General features: G+C 40.2%; 1 protein-coding gene across 1 annotated transcript; it reads right to left on the reverse strand.

Annotated features, from left to right (window-relative positions):
- Positions 1-966: 966 nt before the first annotated feature.
- Positions 967-11,785, reverse strand: LOC310747379 (vomeronasal type-2 receptor 26-like; the record flags this gene model as incomplete). Its single annotated transcript, XM_083581742.1, has 5 exons — positions 967-1,868; positions 2,886-3,012; positions 8,172-9,035; positions 10,186-10,477; positions 11,634-11,785. The coding sequence occupies 5 exons, from the start codon at positions 11,783-11,785 to the stop codon at positions 967-969; spliced, it is 2,337 nt and encodes a 778-aa protein (XP_083437868.1).
- Positions 11,786-25,128: the final 13,343 nt, after the last annotated feature.

Genomic DNA, 25,128 nt, shown 5'->3' on the forward strand with positions numbered 1-25,128 from the left:
TGTAAGACATCACTCATTGGCGGAAAATGGAAGGATTTTTTTTAAAAAAAGTAAATTTAAGGGAAATATTGTAATCTGGTTTTGGATGGTTTTATGATGTTTTATGTCTGTTATTGTTATTTATTGTTTGTAAACAACTTATGGATTCATTTTGTCTCCAGCATCCCTGTCCAAAAATTTTGTAGTATCCTGGTGTGATGCTTTGTTGTTTGCTTCTTGACCTTGCCAAGGAATCACTGTATTTGGGACCAGGAAGGAATTTTATCTCCCGACAAATTGACCGGTCTTGTGGTTTTTGACTCCTTCACAGCTTTCATCACAACTTCAATGGTTAGGCATTAGGTAGAATTCATGATATTTAATTGGAAGAATTGTATGGTTGTGCCTTCCCCTTCCAGGAATTGGGGTTTTTCATTAAAAGGATCCATGGAAAAGTGTTTTGTCCATAATCCCCAAAACAGTGGTTTCGGTGGGCTGCTACTATTTGATATAATTCCTAGGGCAATTCTGTCCCAGAAGTGACCCCCCTGAGAAGCAGTCAGCAGACATGCTATGTAGATAATCAACCAATGCCTGAGTCAAAATCACTTACACAAGTAACCAATAAAGATTTGGCCTGTTTTGATTCAATAATGTAGTCCTATGTATTCAGTAAAAACACTGGGAGGCAATGATAGGAAGCCTTACTGTATCTGAACATGCAATATATGCCACAAAACTCTACATTCATACCTATGGACAAGAGAAAACATGACCCTCAGAGAAAAATGTATACCCCACTCTTCCATTTAAGGGGAGTAGGCAGATTTGTAGGTAGATCAGACTAAATAAGAAAAGAAATATAGAATATTGAGGGTCACAGAAGCATGTTTCTTGAAAAGGCCAAGTTATTTAACATGTTTTCAGGGGTACTTTTGAATAGTCATTTCAATGGAATAATACATAAAAAGCAAAACAATTTAATTCCTAGGTATTTCTACGTATAAGCTGCTCTCTGCTGTTCAATGAAGGCCTCAGGATAATTATGTAGCATTTGGGGGCAAAGATACAACCCAGTAACCCAGCACTGGAGGCCAAGATGGAGAAGATCTCCACAGCCACCATGTATTTCCCCTTTGTGCTCAGGTAAGAAGGAACAAAGGACAACCAAACACTGCAGAATACCAGCATGCTGAAAGTGATGAACTTGGCTTCATTGAAGCTATCTGGCAACCTTCTGGCCTGAAAAGCGACTGCGAAGCTAACACTAGCCAGAAATCCCAAGTATCCCAGAACACAAGAAAACACAATGACTGATCCTTCACTGCATTCCACTATGATTTCTTCCGTGAGAGAATACATGTCCAAATGTGGGAATGGAGGAGCAGTGCATAGCCACACAACACAAATGATAGCTTCAATAATGGAGCAGCTAAATACAACAGAATTGGCCAGACTTTTCCCCACCCATTTCCTCATCCTCGATCCTGGCTTGGTGGCCATGAAAGCCAGGACCACAGTGACAGTTTTTGCCAAAACACAAGAAACAGCCACTGAGAAGATGATGCCAAAGGTAGTTTGTCGTAAACAGCAAGTCACTGTTTGAGGGCAGCCAATGAATAGCAAAGAGCAGAGGAAAGAGAGCAAGAGGGAGATGAGTAGAGTGTAGGTGAGATTCCGATTGTTGGCTTTGACAATGGGAGTGTCCTTGTGCTTGATGAAAATTTCTAGCACCAAAGCTGTGATTACAGAAGAAGACAAAATCAAAAAGGTTAAAGTGATTCCCAAAGGTTCTGTGAAAGACAGGAAGTTTAGGACTTTAGGAAGACATTGATCTCTGTTGCTGTTTGGAAATTGGCCTTTGGGGCATTGGAAACAGTAATCCATATCTGAAAAATGAAGCAAATTTTCTGTTAGTTCCTCACTATTCAGTGGAAGACAGCCTTTGCTGTGTTCAATGCAATACAGGGATGGGTACTTAGCTATTATTATTTCAAAGAACACTTTGTAAGCAAACTAATTTTGACACACCCACTCTTAACACTGATTTCATATTAAAGAGAGTGCCATGAAAACTCATATGGGAACATAAAGACTTTGGAGACTGGAGGACTAGGAATGGTTAAGTCAGTCTATTTCCAGTCCAGTCACTTTATCATGTGTGTTTACCAAAAGATTATTTTGTATGTCTTCAGAAATCACCAAATATTTATAAAATAAGAGCTGTATAACAATGTGCATTTCAATTATCCTTGAAAAATCCTACTCTTTAAAAATACTTCCCCCACCCTCAAATACATATTTTCATTTATATTTTGTTATCTTTTTGAGCCAAGGTCTGCTGCCGAAGATAGTGGAAGTGTAAAAGCTGATGAATAACAGCCCAATGAACAGCCCAATGATGATGAAATATAACGCAATCTTTGGAGTCCCCCCAAAGTGAGACAACTCTGTTTTAAAGCAGTCCAAACAAAAGTGGGCCCTTCTAATGGTGTGAAGTTTTGCTTTATTTTAGTCCAAGTTTATTTTTCATTTTTGAAACATCTACTGTCAAATGCTACATAAAAGTACAATACAAGGAAGTGGGGAGCAGAGGGGGTGTAGTTATATGACTCAGAGATCTACTTTCAGCCATGGAATGACTTTTCCAGAATTCAGAATTTCCTTAGACAATACCATGTCATAGCCTTGCTAAGTGTTCTCTTTCCACAAGAGATAGCAAAGATTATCATAGCTTGTGTTTTATAAAAATAGGTTTATGGAGTTATGTCTATCTGGTGTAACATGTATGGAATCTGCCTCGTAACTTGATGATCATAATCTGTTTTCTGTTTTGTAGAGCTGAAAGTAAATCTATTGAAAGATGCAGTGCATTACTTATACCATTATACATTGTGTGCCCTTACCCATTTGGTTTGAAATCTTCCCATATGGGCACGGAGTACAATCATAGCAACAAAATGGCTCTCCTTCCTTTTTTTTTCTGCTGTCTCCTGGATAGCAGTAGTCATTACACACTGCAAGGGGCTGCACCTATTGATAAAAAGAGGAGAAAAACAAATTGCTGTTGTATTCAAGTACTCTGTGGTGATGTAAAGAAATTTGTTTATAATAGAAGTGAGGTTTCTAAGGCTGCCATTCTATACACATTTAATTCTTTTACAGCACTTCACTGTAAGTCAATGGAAAATTTCTAACCTTGCTAATTATTGAAAAAAAGAACTCACGAAAAGGCTTCAGGTTGCAAAGGCATCTTGTCATAAATAACTTTCATATTTAGTGATATTTCAAGCATGGCTAGAATGGCTGCCTAGCATGAGAAAAGTTGCTTTTCTCTGCTGCCCAGGAGGACTCTCCTGTGTGAGTGTCTGAGGGCCCTGCTCTTGCTGCTTACCATCTACCTGGCCCAGGGTGGGGCCTGAAGCCTCACAGGAACTGCTGTGCTCTGCTGCCCAGGAGGACTCTCCTGTGTGAGTGTCTGGGGGCCCTGCTCCTTCCTGCCACTTACCACCTGGCCCAGGGCAGGGCCTGACGGGCCTCACTAGGACAGTTGCTGTTACTGCTGGAGGGGTGCAGAGTGCTTTTAAAATGTTTTTAAAAATTTCTTTTGAATTTTTTGTATGTGGGGTGGGTGGGGGTGGGATGGATGTTTATTGGGCCTGGGAATTTGTTTGATTTTATGTTTTTGTAATTTTTACTGTTTTTTGTTTGTATTGTTTTATTGGTTTTTTGTTTTGTTTTTTAAGGTGTTGTTTTGTTCTTAAGGGGAGGGGTCAGGGCTGCCGGGGAGTAGGTCCCAGCCAACAAAATGGCTGGGGCATGTTCCACAGGGGGGGATGCACTGGGACAACCGATCTCAGTGATCACGGGTAGGAGGAGGAGTTACGCTAAGACCAGACCATGTCATTGCAGAGGAGGCAAGTTTAGTCGTTGTCTGAGGACTATCCCTGCCTCCGGGTCTGGTCCTGACCGGATGGATACTAGAATCAGCAAGGGATACCCACATGACCTGAAGTTGCTGCTGTGCAATGCCAGGTCAATGATTCATAAGACCACTGCCATCCATGACTTGATCATGGATGAAGGACTTGACCTGGCATGTGTAACAGAGACTTGGTTGGATGAAGCAGATGGGCCTGTCCTTGCCGCCACTTGTCCACCAGGTTTCTCTTATGCACAGCAACCCAGGTCATGTGGGCGGGGGGGGGGGGGGGGTTTGCAGTGATTTTTAGGAAGTCATTAGTTTGCACCAGGCGTCCTATTGGGAAGACCCAGTTTTCTGAGTGCATGTTCTGGAAGTTGGGCAATAGGGGCAGTACAGGATTCCTTTTGGTGTACCGACCTCCCCGCTATGCCAAGGATTCCCTGCCCGAGTTGCTTCAGGTTGTGGTGGATGTTCTCCTGGAGACACCTAGGTTGGTTGTCCTAGAGGATTTTAACATCCATGCCGACACGACCTTACAAGGGGCCGCTCGGGACTTCGTGGAAAGCATGGCCTCCATGGGGCGGTCCCTGAATAAGTCTGGCCCAACCCATAGCCGCGGACATGCCTTGGACCTGGTGTTTACCTCTATGGATGTTGGTGATCTGACACTAAGTAAAAGCGAAACGAAAGAAGTGCCATGGTCAGATCACTTCCTGGTGCAACTGGACTTCTCTGCAACCCATCCCCTCTGCAGGGAGGTGGGACCGATTCGGATGGTCTGCCCCCGCCACTTAATGGATCCAAATGGTTTCCAGAGAGTGGTAGGGGATGCTTTATCCCATGTTGATGGCCTTTCAGCCGATTCCCTGGTGGCCCACTGGAATGTGGAGTTAACCAGGGCTATTGACTGTTTGGCTCCGAAGCACCCTCTCCGATTGCATGGAGCCCGGACAGCCCCGTGGTTTTCCACGGATCTGAGGGCAATGAAACAATCGTTGAGACGGCTAGAGCACCGGTGGTGGATAACTCATTCCGAATCTGACCGGACACAGTTAGAGCTCAACGTCGAGCCTACCAAGTGGTGATAGCGACGGCGAAGAAGACTTTCTTCGCCGCCTCTATTGCATCTACAGAAAACAGCAGCAGGAGACTTTTTCAGGTGGTTCACTATTTAGTATGGGCCACATGATCTCCTGCAATGATTTTGCAAAGTTTTTTGCAGATAAAATCGCTCAGATTCGGGAAGAAGTAGACTCCACCGTGGGAGCAGGGCCAGGGCGGGAGAGTGCTAGAGTCCTGTCTAGTCAAGTTGTGTGGGATCAATTCCAATCTGTTACCTCCGAGGATGTGGACAGGCTGTTTGGACGAGTGAAGCCAACCACCTGTCTCCTGGATCCTTGCCCATCCTGGCTTATAAAAGCTAGCCGGGAAGGACTGGGCGATGTGGGGTGGTGAATGCTTACCTCCATGAGGGAGCCTTCCCAGACCCGCTGAGGCGGTTATTAAACCGCTTCTTAAAAAAACATCTTTAGATGTGGCCATGATGGCCAATTATCGCCCAGTCTCAAATCTTCCATTCTTGGGCAAGGTGATTGAGCGAGTGGTTGCTGAACAACTCCAGGCACGCCTGGAAGAAGCGGACCATTTGGATCCCTTCCAGTCGGGATTCAGGCCTCATCATGGGACTAAAACTGCCTTGGTCGCACTGGTTGATGATCTCCGGTGGGCTAGGGACAAAGGTGAGAGCTGTTTCCTAGTTCTGCTGGATCTCTCAGGGGCGTTTGATACAATCGACCATAACATCCTTCTTGAGGAGCTGGGAGCTGGGGGCACTGTCATACAGTGGTTCCGCTCCTTCCTCCTGGGCCGCATTCAGAAAGTGGTGGTGGGGGATGAGTGTTCAGACCCCTGGGCTCTCACTTGTGGGGTGCCTCAGGGTTCTGTCCTCTCCCCCATGCTTTTCAACAATTACATGCAGCCACTGGGAGAGATCATCAGGAGGTTTGGGCTGGGTGTTCATCAGTATGCGGATGATACCCAGCTCTACCTCTCTTTTAAATCAGAACCAGTGAAGGCGGTGAAGGTCCTGTGTGAGTGTCTGGAGGTGGTTGGAGGATGGATGGCGGCTAACAGATTGAGGTTGAATCCTGACAAGACAGAAGTACTGTTTTGGGGGGACAGGAGGCGGGCAGGTGTGGAGGATTCCCTGGTCCTGAATAGGGTAACTGTGCCCCTGAAGGACCAGGTGCGCAGCCTGGGAGTCATTTTGGACTCACAGCTGTCCATGGAGGCACAGGTCAAATCTGTATCCAGGGCAGCTGTTTACCAGCTCCATCTGGTATGTAGGCTGAGACCCTATCTGCCTGCAGACTGTCTCGCCAGAGTGGTGCATGCTCTGGTTATCTCCCGCTTGTACTGCAATGCGCTCTACGTGGGGCTACCTTTGAAGGTGACCTGGAAACTACAACTAATCCAGAATGCAGCAGCTAGACTGGTGACTGGGAGCGGCCGCCGAGACCATATAACACCAGTCTTGAAAGACCTACATTGGCTCCCAGTACGTTTCCGAGCACAATTCAAAGTGTTGGTGCTGACCTTTAAAGCCCTAAACGGCCTCGGTCCAGTATATCTGAAGGAGCGTCTCCTCCCCCATCATTCTGCCCGGACACTGAGATCCAGCTCCAAGGGCCTTCTGGCGGTTCCCTCACTGCGAGAGGCCAAGTTACAGGGAACCAGGCAGAGGGCCTTCTCGGTAGTGGCACCCGCCCTGTGGAAGGCCCTCCCATCAGATGTCAAAGCGATAAACAACTACCTGACATTCAGAAGACATCTGAAGGCAGCCCTGTTCAGGGAAGTTTTTAATATGTGACATTTTAGTGTATTTTTCATCTTTGTTGGAAGCCGCCCAGAGTGGCTGGGGAAACCCAGCCAGATGGGCGGGGTACAAATAATAAATTATTATTATTATTATTTTAACCCATTTTAACTCATATTTCAAGAAAATATAGAAAAATATAATTTAATTTTTAGACAAAGGAAAGCAGAAAGGTAGGGAACAGCTAGAATGAATGATAGACTTATCAAACCCATATCCCTGCTGAACTCCTGTCAGCTAGTCAGACGGTCCGGGGACAACATTTAGTTTTGTTTTTTATTTGGTACTCCATAAGCTTTTTCTTGTCTGCTGTTTTGATTTCCCCTCTCATTGATCACCACCATAGGGGAAAGTTTAAATATTGAACTCTTTCCGTGTTAACATTTTCTGCAATAACTATGTTTGAATCCCACCTGATTAAATGTGTTGTGCCATGTGATAGCCTTATCATTGATTGTGAAGTCTTGATCTGTTACAGCCTCTGGATCCATCATTCCTACTTTCACACTTGCAAACGATTGGTTTGGGAAAGCAACCCAGTTTATTATGTCAAATCCAGCTGCTAATTCTCCCTTCTCATTCAAAGACACTTTATCACCAGCGCTATTGTTAAATATGATGCTTCTGAGGAAAGGATGAATCTTGAATGAAAACAATCAAAGGCAGATTTTACAAAATAATAAAAAAGGAACAAGATCATTCTAATATATCATTCTAATTTTAATAAGCTCCAGTTCCTGACTATACAGCTAGTGACCAGTTTAGGCATGTCTGAGATGTGCATGGCCACACGTGTGTGCATTACACCAATCCCAGAAATAACCTGAAAATGTCATGAAAATGTCACAAAAGGGGGCAGAATGGAGTGGAATGGGGTATCCTTATGTTCGCTGCCTGTAAACATGGTCATTCCTGAAATCATTAGGTGTCAATGACAATAACAATAACAAAGTATTATATTTGATCATAATAATTCACAGAGTAAAATCTATGAACAACGGATTAGGTCCAGAGTAAGACCTTTTGTAGGGTAGATCAGCATTACAGAAACCAAGGTAGATGCAAAAAAGAGGAAGAATGATTCTATGAGATCACTTGCTGAATGGATGCAGAATCTGTGACCCTTCTGATTTTTTTATTTTTTTTATTTTATTTTTTTTGGAACTATGACTCTCATCATTTGTGACCATTCATCTTGCTTTCTTGGGCTGAGGAGAGTTAGAGTCAGGTAACCTCTGGACGGCTCTAAATCAGCCATTTAGAGCCGTGTTCAAGAAAATCCGTGAATCCGTGTTCAAGAAAAAATAAACATTTTCTTAGGTATGCTCTGAATTGTGTGCCATCATACACTAAACTGGCTATTAGAAGAGTACTCTTTATTTGAAACATTACCTGCCAAGATTGCAGATTTGAAACATCCAATCTAGCTCTGTCCTGCATTGCTCTGTGTTTTGACCTAGATGAGTACATCTTATGTAAACTATGTGCTATGGCATGGACTGCATTGTAGATGCTGTAGCTTTGGCCAGTCATACTCATCTCAAAGAGTGTCCCAGGGAGGCTATCCAGCTTCTCTTCACCAGTGCAACTATCAGACGTTTGCTTGACCTCCTTAGAACCAGAAAACGAGCAACTGAAAGCCTGTTCCCAGAAGATCCTAATAAAATCATCTCCTTTTTCTGTGTTTGGTTGTAGGTGATAAAGGAATTTTCTGAACCCTGGCACTGCATTTGAATGTATTGCAAAACTCAAGGTACCATCAAAAACTTGTATATCAATAGCCCTGAGCATTATATCCAATGAGAAATCCCACTGAGCTGTAATAAGCCATACTTTGCCTACTGATGTCTCTGTAATGCTTTTCAATGTAACATATAAATATATTGTCCATGTCAAACATGTTATGGTGGGATTTTCTGCATTTACGATCAGCACTTTGATCTTAGAGTTGGATAGATAACAAGCCCTTTTCAGAACGGAATCAACTGAAAGCTTCTCTATAGCCTGAGATACAGGTGGAGTTTTCTCATTGAGGGCTATACAGATTCCATGCTGCAAAAGCATTGGCATCAATGTCTTTAGAAACTGGTCTCCATTATCGTCATCCATTGTAAGGATCCCAACCCATGTCCATTGGAAATGCAGAAGAAGCTGGACAATCCCTGTATACTGATATTCTTCACTCGGCACCATTCGATAGAATGAAGGCAGCTGGTTTTTAACATCCATCACTGGAGCAATTATGCAATAGGCAAGCTAAGCAAAAGGAGGAAAATATTTAAAAATCAACACAATAGTAAAATTACATAAATAATGTCATGTGAAATGGCAACCCAGCATAAAACCCTATGTTAAAGTCTTGATTTCCCTCTGCCAGCAGCTGGAACAGCTCTATGGGGTTTGGATCTACTGCAACCTTACACCAGCTTAGTCTACACTGGCATCCTTTAAACCAGCTTTTTTGCAATGTATAATACGGTGTACTTGAGCACTGTAGAAAGTACTTCATACACCTTTAACATTGTGTCTCAGTTCCCACACTACTGAATGGAATAAGTATTAATCATGCCATTTATAGAACTAAGAAAATATCCAGGTCTTCATGTCTCTAAATGACTCCATTATTTTTGGATGAAGATATCACATTTCCCTGTTAAGAAAGTATTGTAAACATAGAGAACCTGTAGTCTTCAAGGTGTGTAGGATTCTAGCTCTAGACGCCTAAGGCAAGTCTTGGGACTTCATTTCTCATCCCTTAACTGTTTTTCTGATTGTAATCTGACTTGGTGAATTCCCACACCTGCCCACCCAAATCTGACCATTTTATTTGGCAGGTAATTTCAAAATATCTCACTATCTCCATCTAAATGTACAATAGATTAAAAAAGACAATTATCTATTTCTCTGACGGGCTTATAGTTGCTTACAAAAAAGAAAACAAATGGAGACAACAGACATTGAGTTTTAAGCTAAATAGTAAAAGAATAAATAATAATAATAATAATAATAATAATAATAATAATAATAATAATAATAATAATAATTTATTTATACCCCGCCCATCTGGCTGGGCTTCCCCAGCCACTCTGGGCGGCTTCCAAAAGAATATTAAAATACTATAATACATCAAACATTAAAAGCTTCCCGAAACAGGGCTGCCTTCCGATGTCTTCTAAAAGCCTGGTAGTTGTTGTTCTCTTTGACATCTGGTGGGAGGGTGTTCCACAGGGAAGGCGCCACTACCGAGAAGGCCCTCTGCCTGGTTCCCTGTAACTTGGCTTCTCGCAGTGAGGGAACCGCCAGAAGGCCCTCGGTGCTGGACCTCAGTGTCTGGGTAGAACGATGGGGGTGGAGACGCTCCTTCAGATATTACACTAGGTTAAGGTGTATGACACATGCATGTTACCTGTGGAATCTTGTAGATGCCTAACAGAGTAGCCATGTAAAGGGATATTTCAGAGTCAAGTCCCCCAATGACAGCTATCAAATTCTTTTGCTTATCACATTTGAAGTTTGGAATAATCTTTTCCTGGCTGGAAAGAAGCTTCAGGGTGTTCTGATGAGTCATCCTTGCATTGATATAACTGTCGTATATGTGGAAGCCAAAGGTTGCATTCGGTAAGATTTGGGAGTTTTCATTGATCTCCTTGATGGCAAACACTGAGGACAGAACGTGCTGGTAGTACTTAGGCCTTGCTCTAAGGGAAGAGTTATGTTATGTTTAAGACATATATTGAGCCATCAACTATCAGTTCATTTCAGTACATTTAAAAATATACGAAATGCATACTATATAACATCTTACTCTTTTTATTTCAGAGGGAACATAAAGGACATGGCACTTATTTCTGCATTAAATTAATCATTCCAAGAAGCCTTTAAATTTGGTTGGTTTGATTCATCTTGATTTATAACTGCATGTACAAAAATCCAGGGAACCTGTCAAATCAGGTAGTAAACCCATATATGAAGCCTTTCTTATTCAAAAAAAAAAAAGGAAGATTATAAAGACTGCTAAAATACAATGCAAATTAACAAAACACAGCATAATCCAGCAGAATGACAAAAATAGACCGTGGATTAATTTTAGGAGTGTGCAGCCACACAAATATGGGGTGGCTGTATCCCTACACAGTTTGAGCTGCAATGCCAACAAAGTAACCCAAGTTGGACAAGGGCCACCACAATGCTTTGTACTGCTGTGTCACTGTGGTTTTCTGTGCAATATATCAGTATGCCTGTCTCCCTTTACTCTATGTCCTTGGACCCTTGGACCCTTCCTATTATTTTAAAAATAAGAGGGGGGCAGCAGAGTTTTTCTTTTTTTTTCTTTGTAAAAAGTAAAAGGACTTTGCAGGCAGCATTAAGTAGAGCATCACTGAGAAATGCCTAATGAAGGATCTTTCCTCCCCAAATAAGCAAGTGATTCCGAAGCTAAGCTGGCTAATATTTCCTCTTCTTCTACTACTTCCATCACTACTTTTTAATGTATAAACAAGAATACATACCACTCAGAGTGAGCTGGGAGGGTGGGAGTATATTGAAGAAATGCTAAGCAAATAACGTAGAAGAGAGTATGCTGGGTTGTAAGAAACCTGCTAATTATCATCTGCACTTAGCTTTTTGATCATGACAGTGGTTATAGTATAATCAGTGCTTTCCCCCCTATAAACATTGGTGCCGCTACACACGACAAAGTTGTTACAGTAAGTGCCATACCTTTTAACAATAAAAAGAGGTGCTGGTACTGCATACCAATGAGTACCCCCTGGGAGGGGGAAACACTGCATATAATCTGCATGTTGCTGTTCTGATCTGTTCTAACACATGTAGAAGGAAAGAAAATTCCCTTACATAAGTCGATCAATATCCTTTATTGTGGGGATTTTTTTGAAACCTATTTCTTCAAATATGAAGGCATACTGAGTTGCAATTGTTCCAATGGTAAAGTCACCAGTCTGATAATACTGATGTGAGAGCTGGAAGGGTTCACTCAAGCTACACATAGCAGCATATGCCTTGCACACCTTTTGAGGGAACCACAAACTGAGCCCTAGCAAAAGAAATGTCCTAGTCATCTTTGACCACTTCTTGGCGAGGAATATCCAGCTTTTATCAATAATCCAGAAGCAGCTTGGTACAAACACCTTTTGTCTGTAGTTCTAAATACTTATGATACATGGAATTTCCCTGCAGCCTTTCATATTTTCTGGGATATTTTACAATAGCCTTCAGTCTGGGCTGTTAATTCACATGGGGTTTGGCAAAATGGCTGATACCAAGTGAATAGTTATAATTAAAGGGTCTGTCTCCTAAGAGAATTGCATTGTTCCAGATACCTTTTGCAGAAAAAGAACCAAAGAAAACATGTTTCTTGAATTTCAGCATAGTTTACAGAGAATCTTATATTAATTATGACAACTAAGTTTTAATTCAAGCCGGAATTTTGCATTATGTGCCAATGTATTTCCAGTAATATTTTAAACTAATTCAGCTAGAAAACTCAAGAAGGGGAAGGGGGAAATGTGGATAACTGAAAGGCAATGTGTGGGATAATTATCTTAAGGACAGAGAAGAATCTGTGTAAAGCCCTGTTCATGCATTCAGAAGAAATTACATTTACAATGTTACATGTTGTAATAAAACAAAACCAAGAGTTACTGAGAAAAGATATTCTTGTTTTATATAAATTTGGATGGGTGACAGCTCTTCTGTATTAGCTGGGAGATTACAGGTCTGTGGATGTGGGCCTGCACAGAAATTTTTGATGAAGAATTATATATGTTTTACTAAATAAATTAAGTGCATAATGCATTAGTTAGCTAATGTAACTTCAAACTGATACAATTAATTTCATTAATCCAGGAATGGTGGATGAGAGGCATCGGTTACAACAGACACATTTTCATTGACATGACAAAAGCATCTCTGTCCATGCCACTTCAATGTACCAAAAATCTTAATAAAAGGTTCCTCCCAAGTTTCCCAGTACTTCCCCTTCATTGATCAGTTCCTCCCTATTGGTGAGGACCAGCCTTCATTGATCAGTTCCTCCCGATTGGTGAGGACCTCCCTATTGGTGAGGACCTCACCCTATTGGTGAGGAAATGAAATTGTCAGTGAGCCAATGGAGGAATTGGTTAGACCTTATATTCTTGGCAGAGTTTGAGTTCCAACAGATATCAGGGTAGTTAACATCTTCCATGACCACTATCTCTCTCCTTTTCAAATGTTTTGTAATCTGCTTTAAGAAGACATCATCCAAGTCTTCAGTCTAACTTGGCACTCTATAACAGACACCCACAGTAAGTTACAGGTAGGTAGCCGTGTTGGTCTGCCATTGTCGAAACAAACAAACAAACAAAAAAATTCCTTCCAGTAGCACCTTAGAGACCAACTAAGTTTGTTATTGGTATGAGCTCTCATGTGCATGCACACTTCTTCAGATACACTGAAGTACACTGTGTGTCTGAAGAAGTGTGCATGCACACAAAAGCTCATACAAATAACAAATTTAGTTGGTCTCTAAGGTGCTACTGGAAGGATTTTGTTTTGTTTTGTTTTGTTTCGACCCACAGTTGTTTCTTATTCCTACAATTTTTACCCATATACTCTCAATCTGCCTTGCATGATCCAGGTCATGCATCTCTTCATAACTGTACATCTCATTTGCATATAATGCTACTTTTCCTTCCTGTTTGGTCTGTTCCTTTTGAAGAGGTTACGCCCCTCAGTTCCAACATCCCAGTCATAAATCTCATCCCACCAGGTTTCAGTAATGTCTACCAGGTCATACTTGCCATATTTGTTTATTTCCCATACTCTGTGCAAGAAGACAACAGAAACCATGAGTCATTCCCTCCAGCTGCTTCTTTCATGTAATTTCTTGCTCTTTAGCGGTTTCGGGAGCACCACATCAGTTTCCTTCTTTTGTCTGTAATTTGTCTCCTTCCCTCCTCCCTCTAGTTTAAAACTCTCCAAAACAGGTTTGTGAGACTCTTAGCAAGCGCATTGTTGCCAAATGCTGGGAGGTGCAGGCCATCTCCTGCCAAAAGTCCTTCCTCAAGGAAGCTGAGACCATGGTCCAAGAACTTCTTGGTGCAGCCAGTGGTTACTTCCAGTATTTTTTTACTCTCTTCCTGTAAAAACCACCTGTACCCTAAGTCCCTTCAGCTTCCAGCCCAGAGTGTCATAGTCCTGAGTTACATGCTGATGGCCTTGTCTGGAAGTATCATTTGTAGAGTCAACATGGTAAACTGTGATCGTACCTGTTTTGGGATAGAAGTATTGTACCACTTCACCCTGCCCCAATATCTGACTAAGAATTCCACCCAATGCCTTATCCACCACTCAAGACAGCTCCTTTGCCATCTCGCTGCCAAACCAGCCTACAGCTGCAACCAATTTTGTTTTTGTTTTTTTTAATAAATTTTTTATTGGTTTTTCCGCACATAATACAAAACAATACAACACAATACATAGACATACAAACATATAAACACGTATACTTTCTTAACCTTTCTTTTCTTGAACCTTCTTTCAGCGACTTCCCCATACCTCCCCTTTCTGCATCCCTGTTATCAATCTTTTCAGCATCCCCTAATTTCAATATACCACTTTCTTTAGATCTTATTTCTCATATCCAATTGTTAATCGCTGCAATTCTATTTTACATTACCCAAAACATTTTAGCATTCATTAATTTTACAACAGTTCTTGAGGTAGATTTTAAACTTCTTCCAGTCTTCTTCCACCGTCTCTTTCCCTTGGTCTCGGATTCTGCCGGTCATCTCCGCCAGTCCCATATAGTCTATTACCTTGGTCTGCCATTCTTCCAGTGTGGGTAGTTCTTGTGTCTTCCAATACTTTGCTAACAATACTCTTGCTGCTGTTGCAGCTGCAACCAATTTTGATGCCTCTACATAGGTCATTCAGCTAACACTCATTTTCTGCAAGAGAAAAGATTGACTGATTTTCAGACCAATGGGTGGCAGGATATCCCAGCCACCTCTGCAGCTGGCTGGGGAATTCCCCCAGTTTCTGGCCTTCTGATGGGGAGGCCTTTGTACTGTGAGGCTGGAGGTCTGACATGATGAGCTGCAACTAGTGCCCACCCAGATGCTGGGTAAGCAGTCAATATGAGAGAGCCAGAAGCAGATTATAGGTAAGGAAAATAAATCTAAAATGAGGAAAACGCAACCAATACACAATGATATGTATTCAGTATGTAATTCTAATCAGTCTAAATGCAACTTTAAAAAAGTCAGAAGCTGACGGTTTTTGGAACGTACCATTACTTTTATCAAAAATATATAGTTCTAATGACCTAATTTAGTGCATGTTATGCAGAGAACAAAATATCTCCTAACATAAGTTCAGCTGCAAACTTTCTTCCAGGATGTGCATAGAAAGGTATTTCATCAAATACACAGCCAAACTGTGAAGCAATCACTCCAATAATGAAGTCCCCTGTTTGATAATACCTGTGTGGGATATGGAGCAAATCAGTCATGGTACACATAACAGAATGTACAGTATACACAGCCTGAGACAACTTTAGCCACAGTGAAAGCAGCAGCAGCAGCAGCAGAAATTTCCATGCCATCTTGGGGTAATGTTTGTCATATAAGCACCAGTTTCTACCTGAAATTCACAATCAGCCAGGTTAAAAGGCCCTCCAATTCAATGGCTCTGGGTTTTGCTTTTGTTTTGGTAAAGAGATCCTGCTGAAATTCAAATTGGGGCAGCCCTGCCTGTTTGGAGCTTCTCACCCCCTTCTGACTAGCACAGAGATACCTTATGTAAGTTTTCTGACTGCACTATTGATATCTGTTGCCTCAGATAATCCACATAGTATTTGAAAAGAGGAGGGATGAATCCTAGCAATCTGAGATGATTACAGGGTTCAAAATCTTAGCCTTGATCATTGTTATGTGCAAAATAACAGAGCAAAATGATTATATGTGTTTGTCAGATTTCACTGGAACTGAGTGGGCTGTGTTTGTTGTGTAGAGATTATTCAGGCCCATAGTAAAAATGGTAGACAAATATTAAAACTTTGGGTTTAACTTTTACTTTAATATAATCACACAAATAAAAGTTAGTTACATTGATGTCTTATATTGTGTCTTTTTGTTTGCAATTTTAACCAGATCTGTTAATGAATTTCAGTAATGCTGTATATTCATATTCAGTTGGATCTCATATATTCAACATCTTTATTAGTTGTTCTGTTAATATTTATTACTTCATTCCGATTATCAGGTAGCAGTCTACTTCTTTCAGTACACTTACTGTATTTTTCACTCTATAGGACGCACCGGACCATAGGACGCACCGGACCATAGGAGGGGGAGAACAGGGGAATTTTTTTTTCTTGTTTTCCCCCTGTAAAACAAGGTGCGTTCAAGGTGCATTCACCCGAGCTTGTGGGGCTGGCGGTGGGGGAAAGCGCTGCTTTCCCCCACTGCCATCCTCAAAGATCCCTGAAGCCTTTGGAGTGCAGCGCCCCGCTGCCCTGCAGAGGCTTTGCGCACAGCCATCTCTAAGCTAGAAGAGCTGTTCTGGCTTGGGAACAGCCTTGCTAGCCTCTGCAGGACAGCGGGGTAAAGGCACCCCATTGCCCTGCAGAGGCTTTGCGCGCAGCCATCCCCAAGCTAGAACAGCGAGACGGAGCACTCTGCAGCGCTCCGTCTCCCTGTTCTGCCTTTGGGCTTAGCGGCACAGCCTGCATTCGCTCTATAGGACGCACACACATTTCCCCTTAATTTTTGGAGGGGAAAAAGTGCGTCCTATAGAGCAAAAAATACGGTATTTCTTGATAGAAGTAGGAACATTTCAATATCTCTTACCCCCATATTTATCCAGGAAACAGCAGGAACATTGGGTTGAAACACTATTGCTGGTTGGTCGAGAGAGAGAGAGAATTTCAAGCCAAATCTTCCCCCAGTAGTCAAAATATATTTGTGTTCATGTTATCTATTTTGCATTGAGCTTATGGCAGTTCCACTGATGGCAGGATCTCACTCCACTCTCCTACATATGTTTTATAAGACTGACATAGGTGCTGTACTTTGAATGGAATTCAGTTTTTTTTTTAATAAAAAATTGTTGATGTGTTATAGAGCTTAAGTAATTTTGGAAAGCCACTCAATGTTGCTCGTGTGGAAGTCATATTAGCATATGCATATTTTTGTTATCTTTTTCAAAAACAAATACAAAGTCAATTATAAGGATCTCAATTATTAGTAAATGTATTCTAATTTCTCTTAATTAGATTATTTTTGCTGTTCAAATCAGACCTCAGGATAATTATGTAGCCTTTAGGGGTAAAAATGCAACCCAGTAACCAAGCACTGAAGGCCAAGATAGAGAAGATCTCTACAGCCACCATGTGCTTCCCTTTGATGCTTGTGCCTTAGGTATATAATGAAGGCACCAGGAGAGCCCTCCTGGGGAGAGCATTCCACAAACATGGAGCCACCACACCTCCCTCCAGCTCATGACTTGCTAATCATGTTGCATAACTCCCAGCTATCATTCTAAATGTTCCCTTCCCTAAACACAGATACTGTCTTTTAAACCATAATCCCATCTGGAGAAGGAGGAAACCCACATATGATTTTATGATTCTATAATTTGCAAATGAGATTTGCTATTTTTTAAAAGTCCGAAGTACATTATTCCACAAGACAAAATTAATTAGAAAGAGATGTAATATCATAATTTCATTGAACAGGAAAAAGAAGTGCTTATTTATGTATTTCTTCCAGGAAGCATCATAATTTAGATTCATAAAAATTATGTAATAAAAATTAATTGGCAAAAAAATAATAATCTGAAATTAGTAGATCATTACCAATTCCTCCTAAATAAGTGGTCTTTTATGTTCAAGTTAGGTTTCAGGATAATTATGTAACATTTAGGGGCAAAGATGCAACCCAGTAATCCAGCACTGGAGGCTAAAATGGAGAAGATCTCTACAGCCACCATGTGCTTCCCTTTGGTGCTCAAGTAAGAGGGCACAAAGGACAACCAAACACTGCAAAACACCAACATGCTGAAAGTGATGAACTTGGCTTCATTGAAACTGTCTGGCAACTTCCTGGCATGGAAAGCCATGGTGAAGCTCACAAAGGCCAGGAGACCCAGGTAACCAAGGACACAATAAAACATTGTGGCAGACCCCTCGTTGCATTCAACTACAATTTCTTCAGTCAGAGAGTGAAAGTCAAAATCTGGGAATGGTGGAGTTGTGCATATCCATACAGCACAAATACTCATTTGAATAAAGGAGGAACCAAGAAGAATGAAATATGTAAATCTTTTCCCCACCCATCTTCTCATTGTGGAACCTGGCTTGGTGGCCACGAAAGCCAGAACCACAGTGATTGTTTTGGCCAATATGCATGAAATAGCCACTGAAAATATGATACCAAAAGCAGCTTGTCGTAAGTAGCATGTCACTGTGTGCGGCCACCCAATGAATAGGAAGGAGCAGAGGAAGCAGAGCAATAAGGAAATGAGGAGAGAATAGGTGAGTTCCCGATTGTTTGCTTTGACGATGGGAGTGTCTTGATGCTTAGTAAAGATTCCAAGTATGAAAGCTGTGATCAGAGAAAAACACAGAGCCAAGAAAGCTAAAGTGAGCCCTAAAGGTTCTGAGAAAGAAAGGAAATTAAAGGCCTTTTGAATGCATTGATCTTGGTCTTTGTTTGGAAATTTATTTTCTAGGCATTTGAAACAATTGTCCATATCTGAAAAAATGAAATAAAAGAGGCATTAATAGTCACAAGCATTTGACATTTTTTCTTCTTCTTTTCACCTTTATTGCCCAAGTGCAAAATGAAGTGAATGCATCCATTTCCAATTTCTGCTCTGTTGTTCAGATCTGTGTTTGTTTGTTTGTACATACATGAACTATAGGAAAGCAGAAAATATATATATTATGTAAGTGAAAATCAGTTAAATACCCTAGACGTTTTATAAAATAAACTAAAAAACGTAGTGGGTATCTGTAATGTAGAATGCAATTTTGAGACAAAGACCAAGGCCACAGCCCTATACTCACTTACTTTGGAGTAGGTTCCTTTGAGTAAACATGTCTAGCATTACATCCCAAAAAGCTTGAGATTGGAGTTTGGGCTTTGTAAACTAACACCACTTTGGGTTACTGACTGCTATTCTCTGCAGACCTGCTATGGGGCAATTGATATCGCTGTGCATAAATTGCTTTCACTAATGCACAACTTGTATATTTTCTGTGTTCTGCAATAGCAACACTGAGACTAATTGGACATGGACAACCAGTGTTCTTACCCCGTGGACTAGAAGTAAGTTAGAAGGCAAGCAGGTGGGGGCTGACTAAGGGCAAACTGAGGTTGGTAGGGTAGTACCCTATTTATTGTAATTTAGCAGACTCCACTGTTTTCAAAGTTGAAAAGAGGTGTTTGAAAGTGGTTGCAGAGTGCGGAACAAATGTTCAGTAAAAATAAAAACACATCCATTATCCAAACCTAGCTCACAGTGAAAAAGTAAATTAAATGCTGGAACCACCAACATTCTGAATGATAGTCAAGGAAAATGGAAAGTACTCTGACAATGTGAAAGAAGAACTTGAACCTCTTTTGCATGGGAATATATGAAATATAAGATGGAGTATATTACACCACTGCACATGATGTCTCCTACCCTTTTGGTTTGAAATCATTCCATCTGGACATGGAGCACAGTCATAGCAACAAAATGGCTTCCCCTCCTTCTTTTCTCTCACATAGCCCATATGGCAGCGGTCATTACACAAAGCGAAGGGTGGCACCTATTCATAAAAAGATGATAATGGTGTTTTTTAGCTTTTAAATAAAGCAATCAACAGCAATGTTTCTGGCCTTGAGAAGCGGTGTTGGGACTGATGGGAAGAAATCATGAATTAGACAGTAGGCAAATGGGCAGAATCCTGGAAAATTATTGATTGGAAAAGTAACTAATACTAAAAATGGTGGTGTCATTTCGGGTAAAAGTGTGTGGAATTTCCCCTCTAGAATCCCCAGAAAAGGGATGCAAAAGACTTCAAGTTTCCTTTAGTCTACATATTTACATTATTTACAACAAGGCCAAAATTATAAATACTTCATTGTATTCATAGTATAAATAGAAACTGGTGTTCCAATTATCATAACATTTGTTAAGATCTAACCAAGTGATATCAAAGAGTCCTGATTAGGGATGATGAATAAATTTAATTTGCATTGAAAAGTAAATTCATTTCTCACACAGCAGTCCTTAAGCATTTGCACTTTTCTGAATTTTGCAATGCAGTTTCACAGGCCATGACTTACGTACAAAAAGACATATACCAATGTAAATTCTGCATATAAATGCTACATTAGTGAAAATAACATTAAAGTGTATTGCATTTGGCATTTGTTTCCAAAATATTTATATTGGCAAGAATGCATATATGCATATTAATACAAATTTGCTTATAAACTCTTTTCCTGAGAATTATTTTTAAAGCAAACTGAATGAAAATGAGAACTGAACTCAAGATTGGAGATATGAGATATTGAGAAAAAACAAAATTGCCATATTTGTTCATCCCTATTCCTGATTCAGGATGTATTCCAAAGGTGTGATGGGGAGCACCAAAGTTCAAGATGCACAAACAGGAAGATTCAATCCCCACTGAGATGACTCTCAGGCAGAAAAAAACTGGGTAAGATATATTCCTGTGACCTTCAAAGGCTACTTCCAGTTAAACCAGATAGCCTGACTCAATATTCAACAGAGTTGTGCTACTATGTAGCAATAGTAACTATTCTGGATGAATTTGGCACTTTATTGCACCACTCCTACAGTTTGTATTGTGTTATATAAGTTTAGAGGGTCAAGGAGGTGTATAAGCTTTGAAACTTTAAATATATTTATAATTTTAAAAGGATAAAAGGCTGTAAAATATTTTTGAAGCATAGAGATATAGTCATCAGAAGACCCAGACGGCAGCTGTGAGGCTGATTAGCTTGTTAGGGTAATTTGCAATCCTGACCTCATAACATTTCACAATGTTGCTTGCTAGGGGTTATCAGAGCATATAAATAACCTTGCCCTCTGCAGAAAAGAGAAAAACTGGCTAGCAGTCAGCCCCTGTGTTGGTTTCTGGTCACATCACGAGTCAATGGTTTAAGCCATGACTGCTTAAAGTGGGATGATACTGTTCTAAATGTATAGTGCAGATGAGATCTCAATTCAAGGAAACTAACTCCTGAATTGCAGCTTTATTTCACAGAGTGATTACTTTTTTAGTTTTTAGTAAACGTACAAATATTTGGAACTCTTATATTTGTGTAGAACCAAGCAATTTTCAAATTCTACTTCATAAACATTTGGTGGCATAATCATCTGCTAGCTTCGAGTCCTATGGAATGTAGTTTGTTTTTTCAGTGTAGCAAAATTTTAGAATGCTTTACTATACAATAATGTATCTTAGAATCCACATTTTTAAAATACAGGTCCTTCTTTTTTAAAAAATTGGTAGTCCAGTCTCACCTGATTAAGAGCACTGTTCCACATGATGTCCTCCTTATTCAATTTAAATTCTTGGTTTTGTGATGCCTGTGGATTCATTCTTCCTACTTTCAGTCGCAAGAAGGATTTGTTTGGGAAAGTAACCCAGTTCATAATATCATATCCAGCTGCTAGTTCACGATTCTCATCAAATGAAACTGTATCACCAACACTGTTGTTAAATGAGATGCTCCTCAGGAAATAGTGAAGCTATGCAGAATGAATAAAAAGCAGACTTTACTGAACGACAAAAAGGGACAGCGCAAGAATATATTTTTCTTGCTATGGTGGGGAAGAGGACTATAAAAATTACTCAATGGAATTTTCAAAGTAAATAAATACATAATGGTGCATCTGTGGCCACTGCTAGCAAGGCAAAAAAAAAAAAAAAGAAAAGAAAAAGAAAATTGGCCACAGATGCACCATTATGGGGATAATGAAATTTCTTCTTTAAACTAGGTTTCAGAAAAGGGGTGTGTCTACACTACAATTTTCAGAAACATACAGGTAATATATATTTCTATATTTATTATTAAAGTATTTTTATGCTACCTTTCAAGGAAAACATAATTGATAAATACACAAACACAGTAGTTGAAATAAAATATGCTCAAGAAAACAAAAAACAAGCAAGCTGGAAGAGGTAGCAGTTTTAAACAGAGGTGAATATTGTGTGCTGGTTTTATTCTGTTGATGTATTCCAGCCGACCAAGTGGTTGTTCTGGGTATGAAATCTCACCCGCCAAGACTTAAGATTTTTATGATCTAGTTTACTTCTCTTTGCCATGGCTCTGTGTTTTGACATGAATGAGTACATCCTATGCAAAGAATGTGCTATGGCATGAACTGCATTGTAGATGCTGTAGCTTTGGCCAGTCATGCTAATTTCAAACAGGGTCCCAGGGAGGCTCTCCAGCTTCTCCAGGCCAGTGCAGCTGTCCATCCTTTCCTTGCGCTCATTAGAAGCAGAAAAGAAGCAGTTGAAAGCCTGCTCCCAGAAGATCCTGATAAAACCATCTGCATTCGCAGTGTTAGGATTCAATGTCTTCAGGAAGCTTGTGAAAGTCTGCATTTCATTTGAGTGGATCGCAAAAGACAATGTGCCATCAAAGACCTGTATATCAAAATCTTTGTGCAGTATTTCTGGCGAAAAATTCCATTGTGCTGTCATAATCCACACCTTTCCTATAGAAGTCTCTCTAATACCTTCTAATAAGGAAAATAAATATATAATCCATATCAAAGCTGCAATGGTCTTAGGTTCTGCACATACAATCAGTACCTTGACTTCTGAAGTGATAAAGCGAACAGATGTGGTCCGAATGATGTCTAATGAACTGAAATTCTCTATAGCTTGAGATAAGGATGGCATTTTTTGATGGAAGGCTGTACAGATTCCATGCTGAGAGAGCAATGGGATCAAGATCTCCATAAATGTTTCTCCACTCTCATCATCTGTTGCAATAATCCCCACCCATATCCACTGGAAATGTAGAAGTAGTTGTGCAATTCCTTTGTACTGATAGATTTCTTTGGGAACCATTCGGTAGAGGGAAGGAAGCTGGGCTTTAATGCTCCTCACAGGAGCTAGTACGCAGTAGGCCACCTAAGGGGAAATAGGATTAGTTTCAACATGATGATCAGAAGTCAAACTAAACTGCCAAGATTTATTCAAAATTTCTGAAGGCAGGATAATTTTCCAAAATAGAAATATTCTTCGGTATTTCTATTTGTTCTCATAATATAAGAAGTGAAAATATAAAAAGCTTTGTTCCAATTTTTGCATACTGATATACTTTTGCCATTACTAAAATCCATCTTCTTTTTATTTTATCAAAATATCAGATAGGAAATATTTATTTTGAATTATGTTGATCCCTTTGCAACCTGTGCCAAATGTATGTTGCCTTACTTTGTGTGTGTTGTGATAATTTTTTGTTGTTATTTTATTAGTACCCCGCCCATCTGATTGGGTTGCCCCTGCCACTCAGACATTTCCCCAAGCGACAAAATAAATTTCGGATTATCCCTTCATTAATATTTATATTTTTTCTCTTACTGGCCTGCAGAACTACAACACCAAAAGTTATATGAAACCCTCCATTAGATATTTTGTTTTTGGAGGAAGGTTGCAGATACATAATTAAATGTTGATCATTTCTCTCTGCATAATTCTTTCCTACCTTGGACAAAATACGTATGGGTTGTGGCATCCATATTGGAAACATGCATACAGCAAATCAATTGGTTATATAAAAAAGAATCACTCCTTCATAATCTTTGCAGATCATAAGATCAAAACATCTTAGAAATTATTTCCACTGCTGGATATGCTGCTGCAATCAAAATGAAAGAAATGTATAGCTCCTTGCTCAACATATACGTACACGATGAAAAGAAGTATAAATGATTTTTATTTTCTACTTCATAGATGCTGTGATAAAATATAAGCAAAGACTTGGGCTTTGGAATCATTTATACGTTTTGCCCATGCTATATTTTTCTCACTCATAAAAGAAGAGTGTAATAGAAATAAAGTTTAGAAAATGCCAGGGAAGGCCTATTATATTAGATTCAAAAAAGCTTCATTGCACACACACTCATCCTACCTGTGCAATCTTGTAGATATCTAAGATAGTAGCCATGTGAAGGGTGATGTCAGAGTCTTGTCCCCCAATAACAGCCATCATATTCTTTTTCCTGTCACATATGAAGTTAGGGACAATTCTTTCTGTGCTGGACAGAAGCTTCAAGATGTTCTGATGAGTCATCCTTTCATTTGTGTAGCTATCATAGATGTGGAACCCCAGGCTGACATTTGGTAGGATCTTTGGATTCTCATTGATCTCTTTCACAGCAAATGCCAAGGATAGGACATGCTGATAGTTCTTCAGTGTAGCACTAAATTAAAAATTGCATCTTGCGTAAGACAGATATCTAACCCTCAACCCTTCATGTTATCACCTGTCTGTGAGAATTACCTTGCTTATATCATTTTTGCAGCAAACATAATTAGGTCTTAAATTGCCATATTTTCAAATCTACAAGAAAAATAAGTATTTATTGATAATGTAGATAAACCTTCTGGAAGTTGTCATTATGATATGGCATAAGTTCTACTTACATCTGATACAAAATGTGCAGTTGAACAATTTATCTAATACTGGAACATGCTGCCAAGGCATCTGCTATGGCAAGAAAACATGCATCAGTGGAGCAAACAAAATGAGGCAATCATGGGTGGGTCAGAGAGGAACAACAACTTGAAGCCAAACCTGCAGTCCATAGAAGTAATGTCCTTCACACTGAGCTCAGAGAGGGTGTGTGTGTGTGTGTGTGTGTGTGTGTGTGTTTTATTTAAGAAAAACTATTCTAGCAATTATGATTGAGTATATAATATGTTCAGTACCCAGGCACTACTAGTATATAAATACAGAACATAGAGAGTGTGCTGCAGTTGACAAGACGATGAGGAAAAACAATATTGGGGTATGTCATACTGGCCACAGGTTGCTCACATTAAGTAGCCAAGCTCAGCCTGTCTTTTCTTTGTTTTGTGTGCACAATTCCTAATTCCCAGGCTTTATTGGTGCAAAAATGTGAGTCCTGGCTGCCAGTTGAAACCTTTGTTACTAAAAAAAGGGGGGGAATGGTTAAAGAACCCAGATCCCCCACTGTGTGCTGCTCTGAGGCAATGTGCAGCAAAAGTGCTTTCCACTCATATGTGGAAAAGCAAACTGGTGCAAATGAATACCAGTAATATAGTGTAGATGGGATATCATATACA

This window comes from Podarcis filfolensis, assembly GCF_964270895.1.
Source record: "Podarcis filfolensis genome assembly, chromosome: 13".
Taxonomy (NCBI): Eukaryota; Metazoa; Chordata; class Lepidosauria; order Squamata; family Lacertidae; genus Podarcis; species Podarcis filfolensis.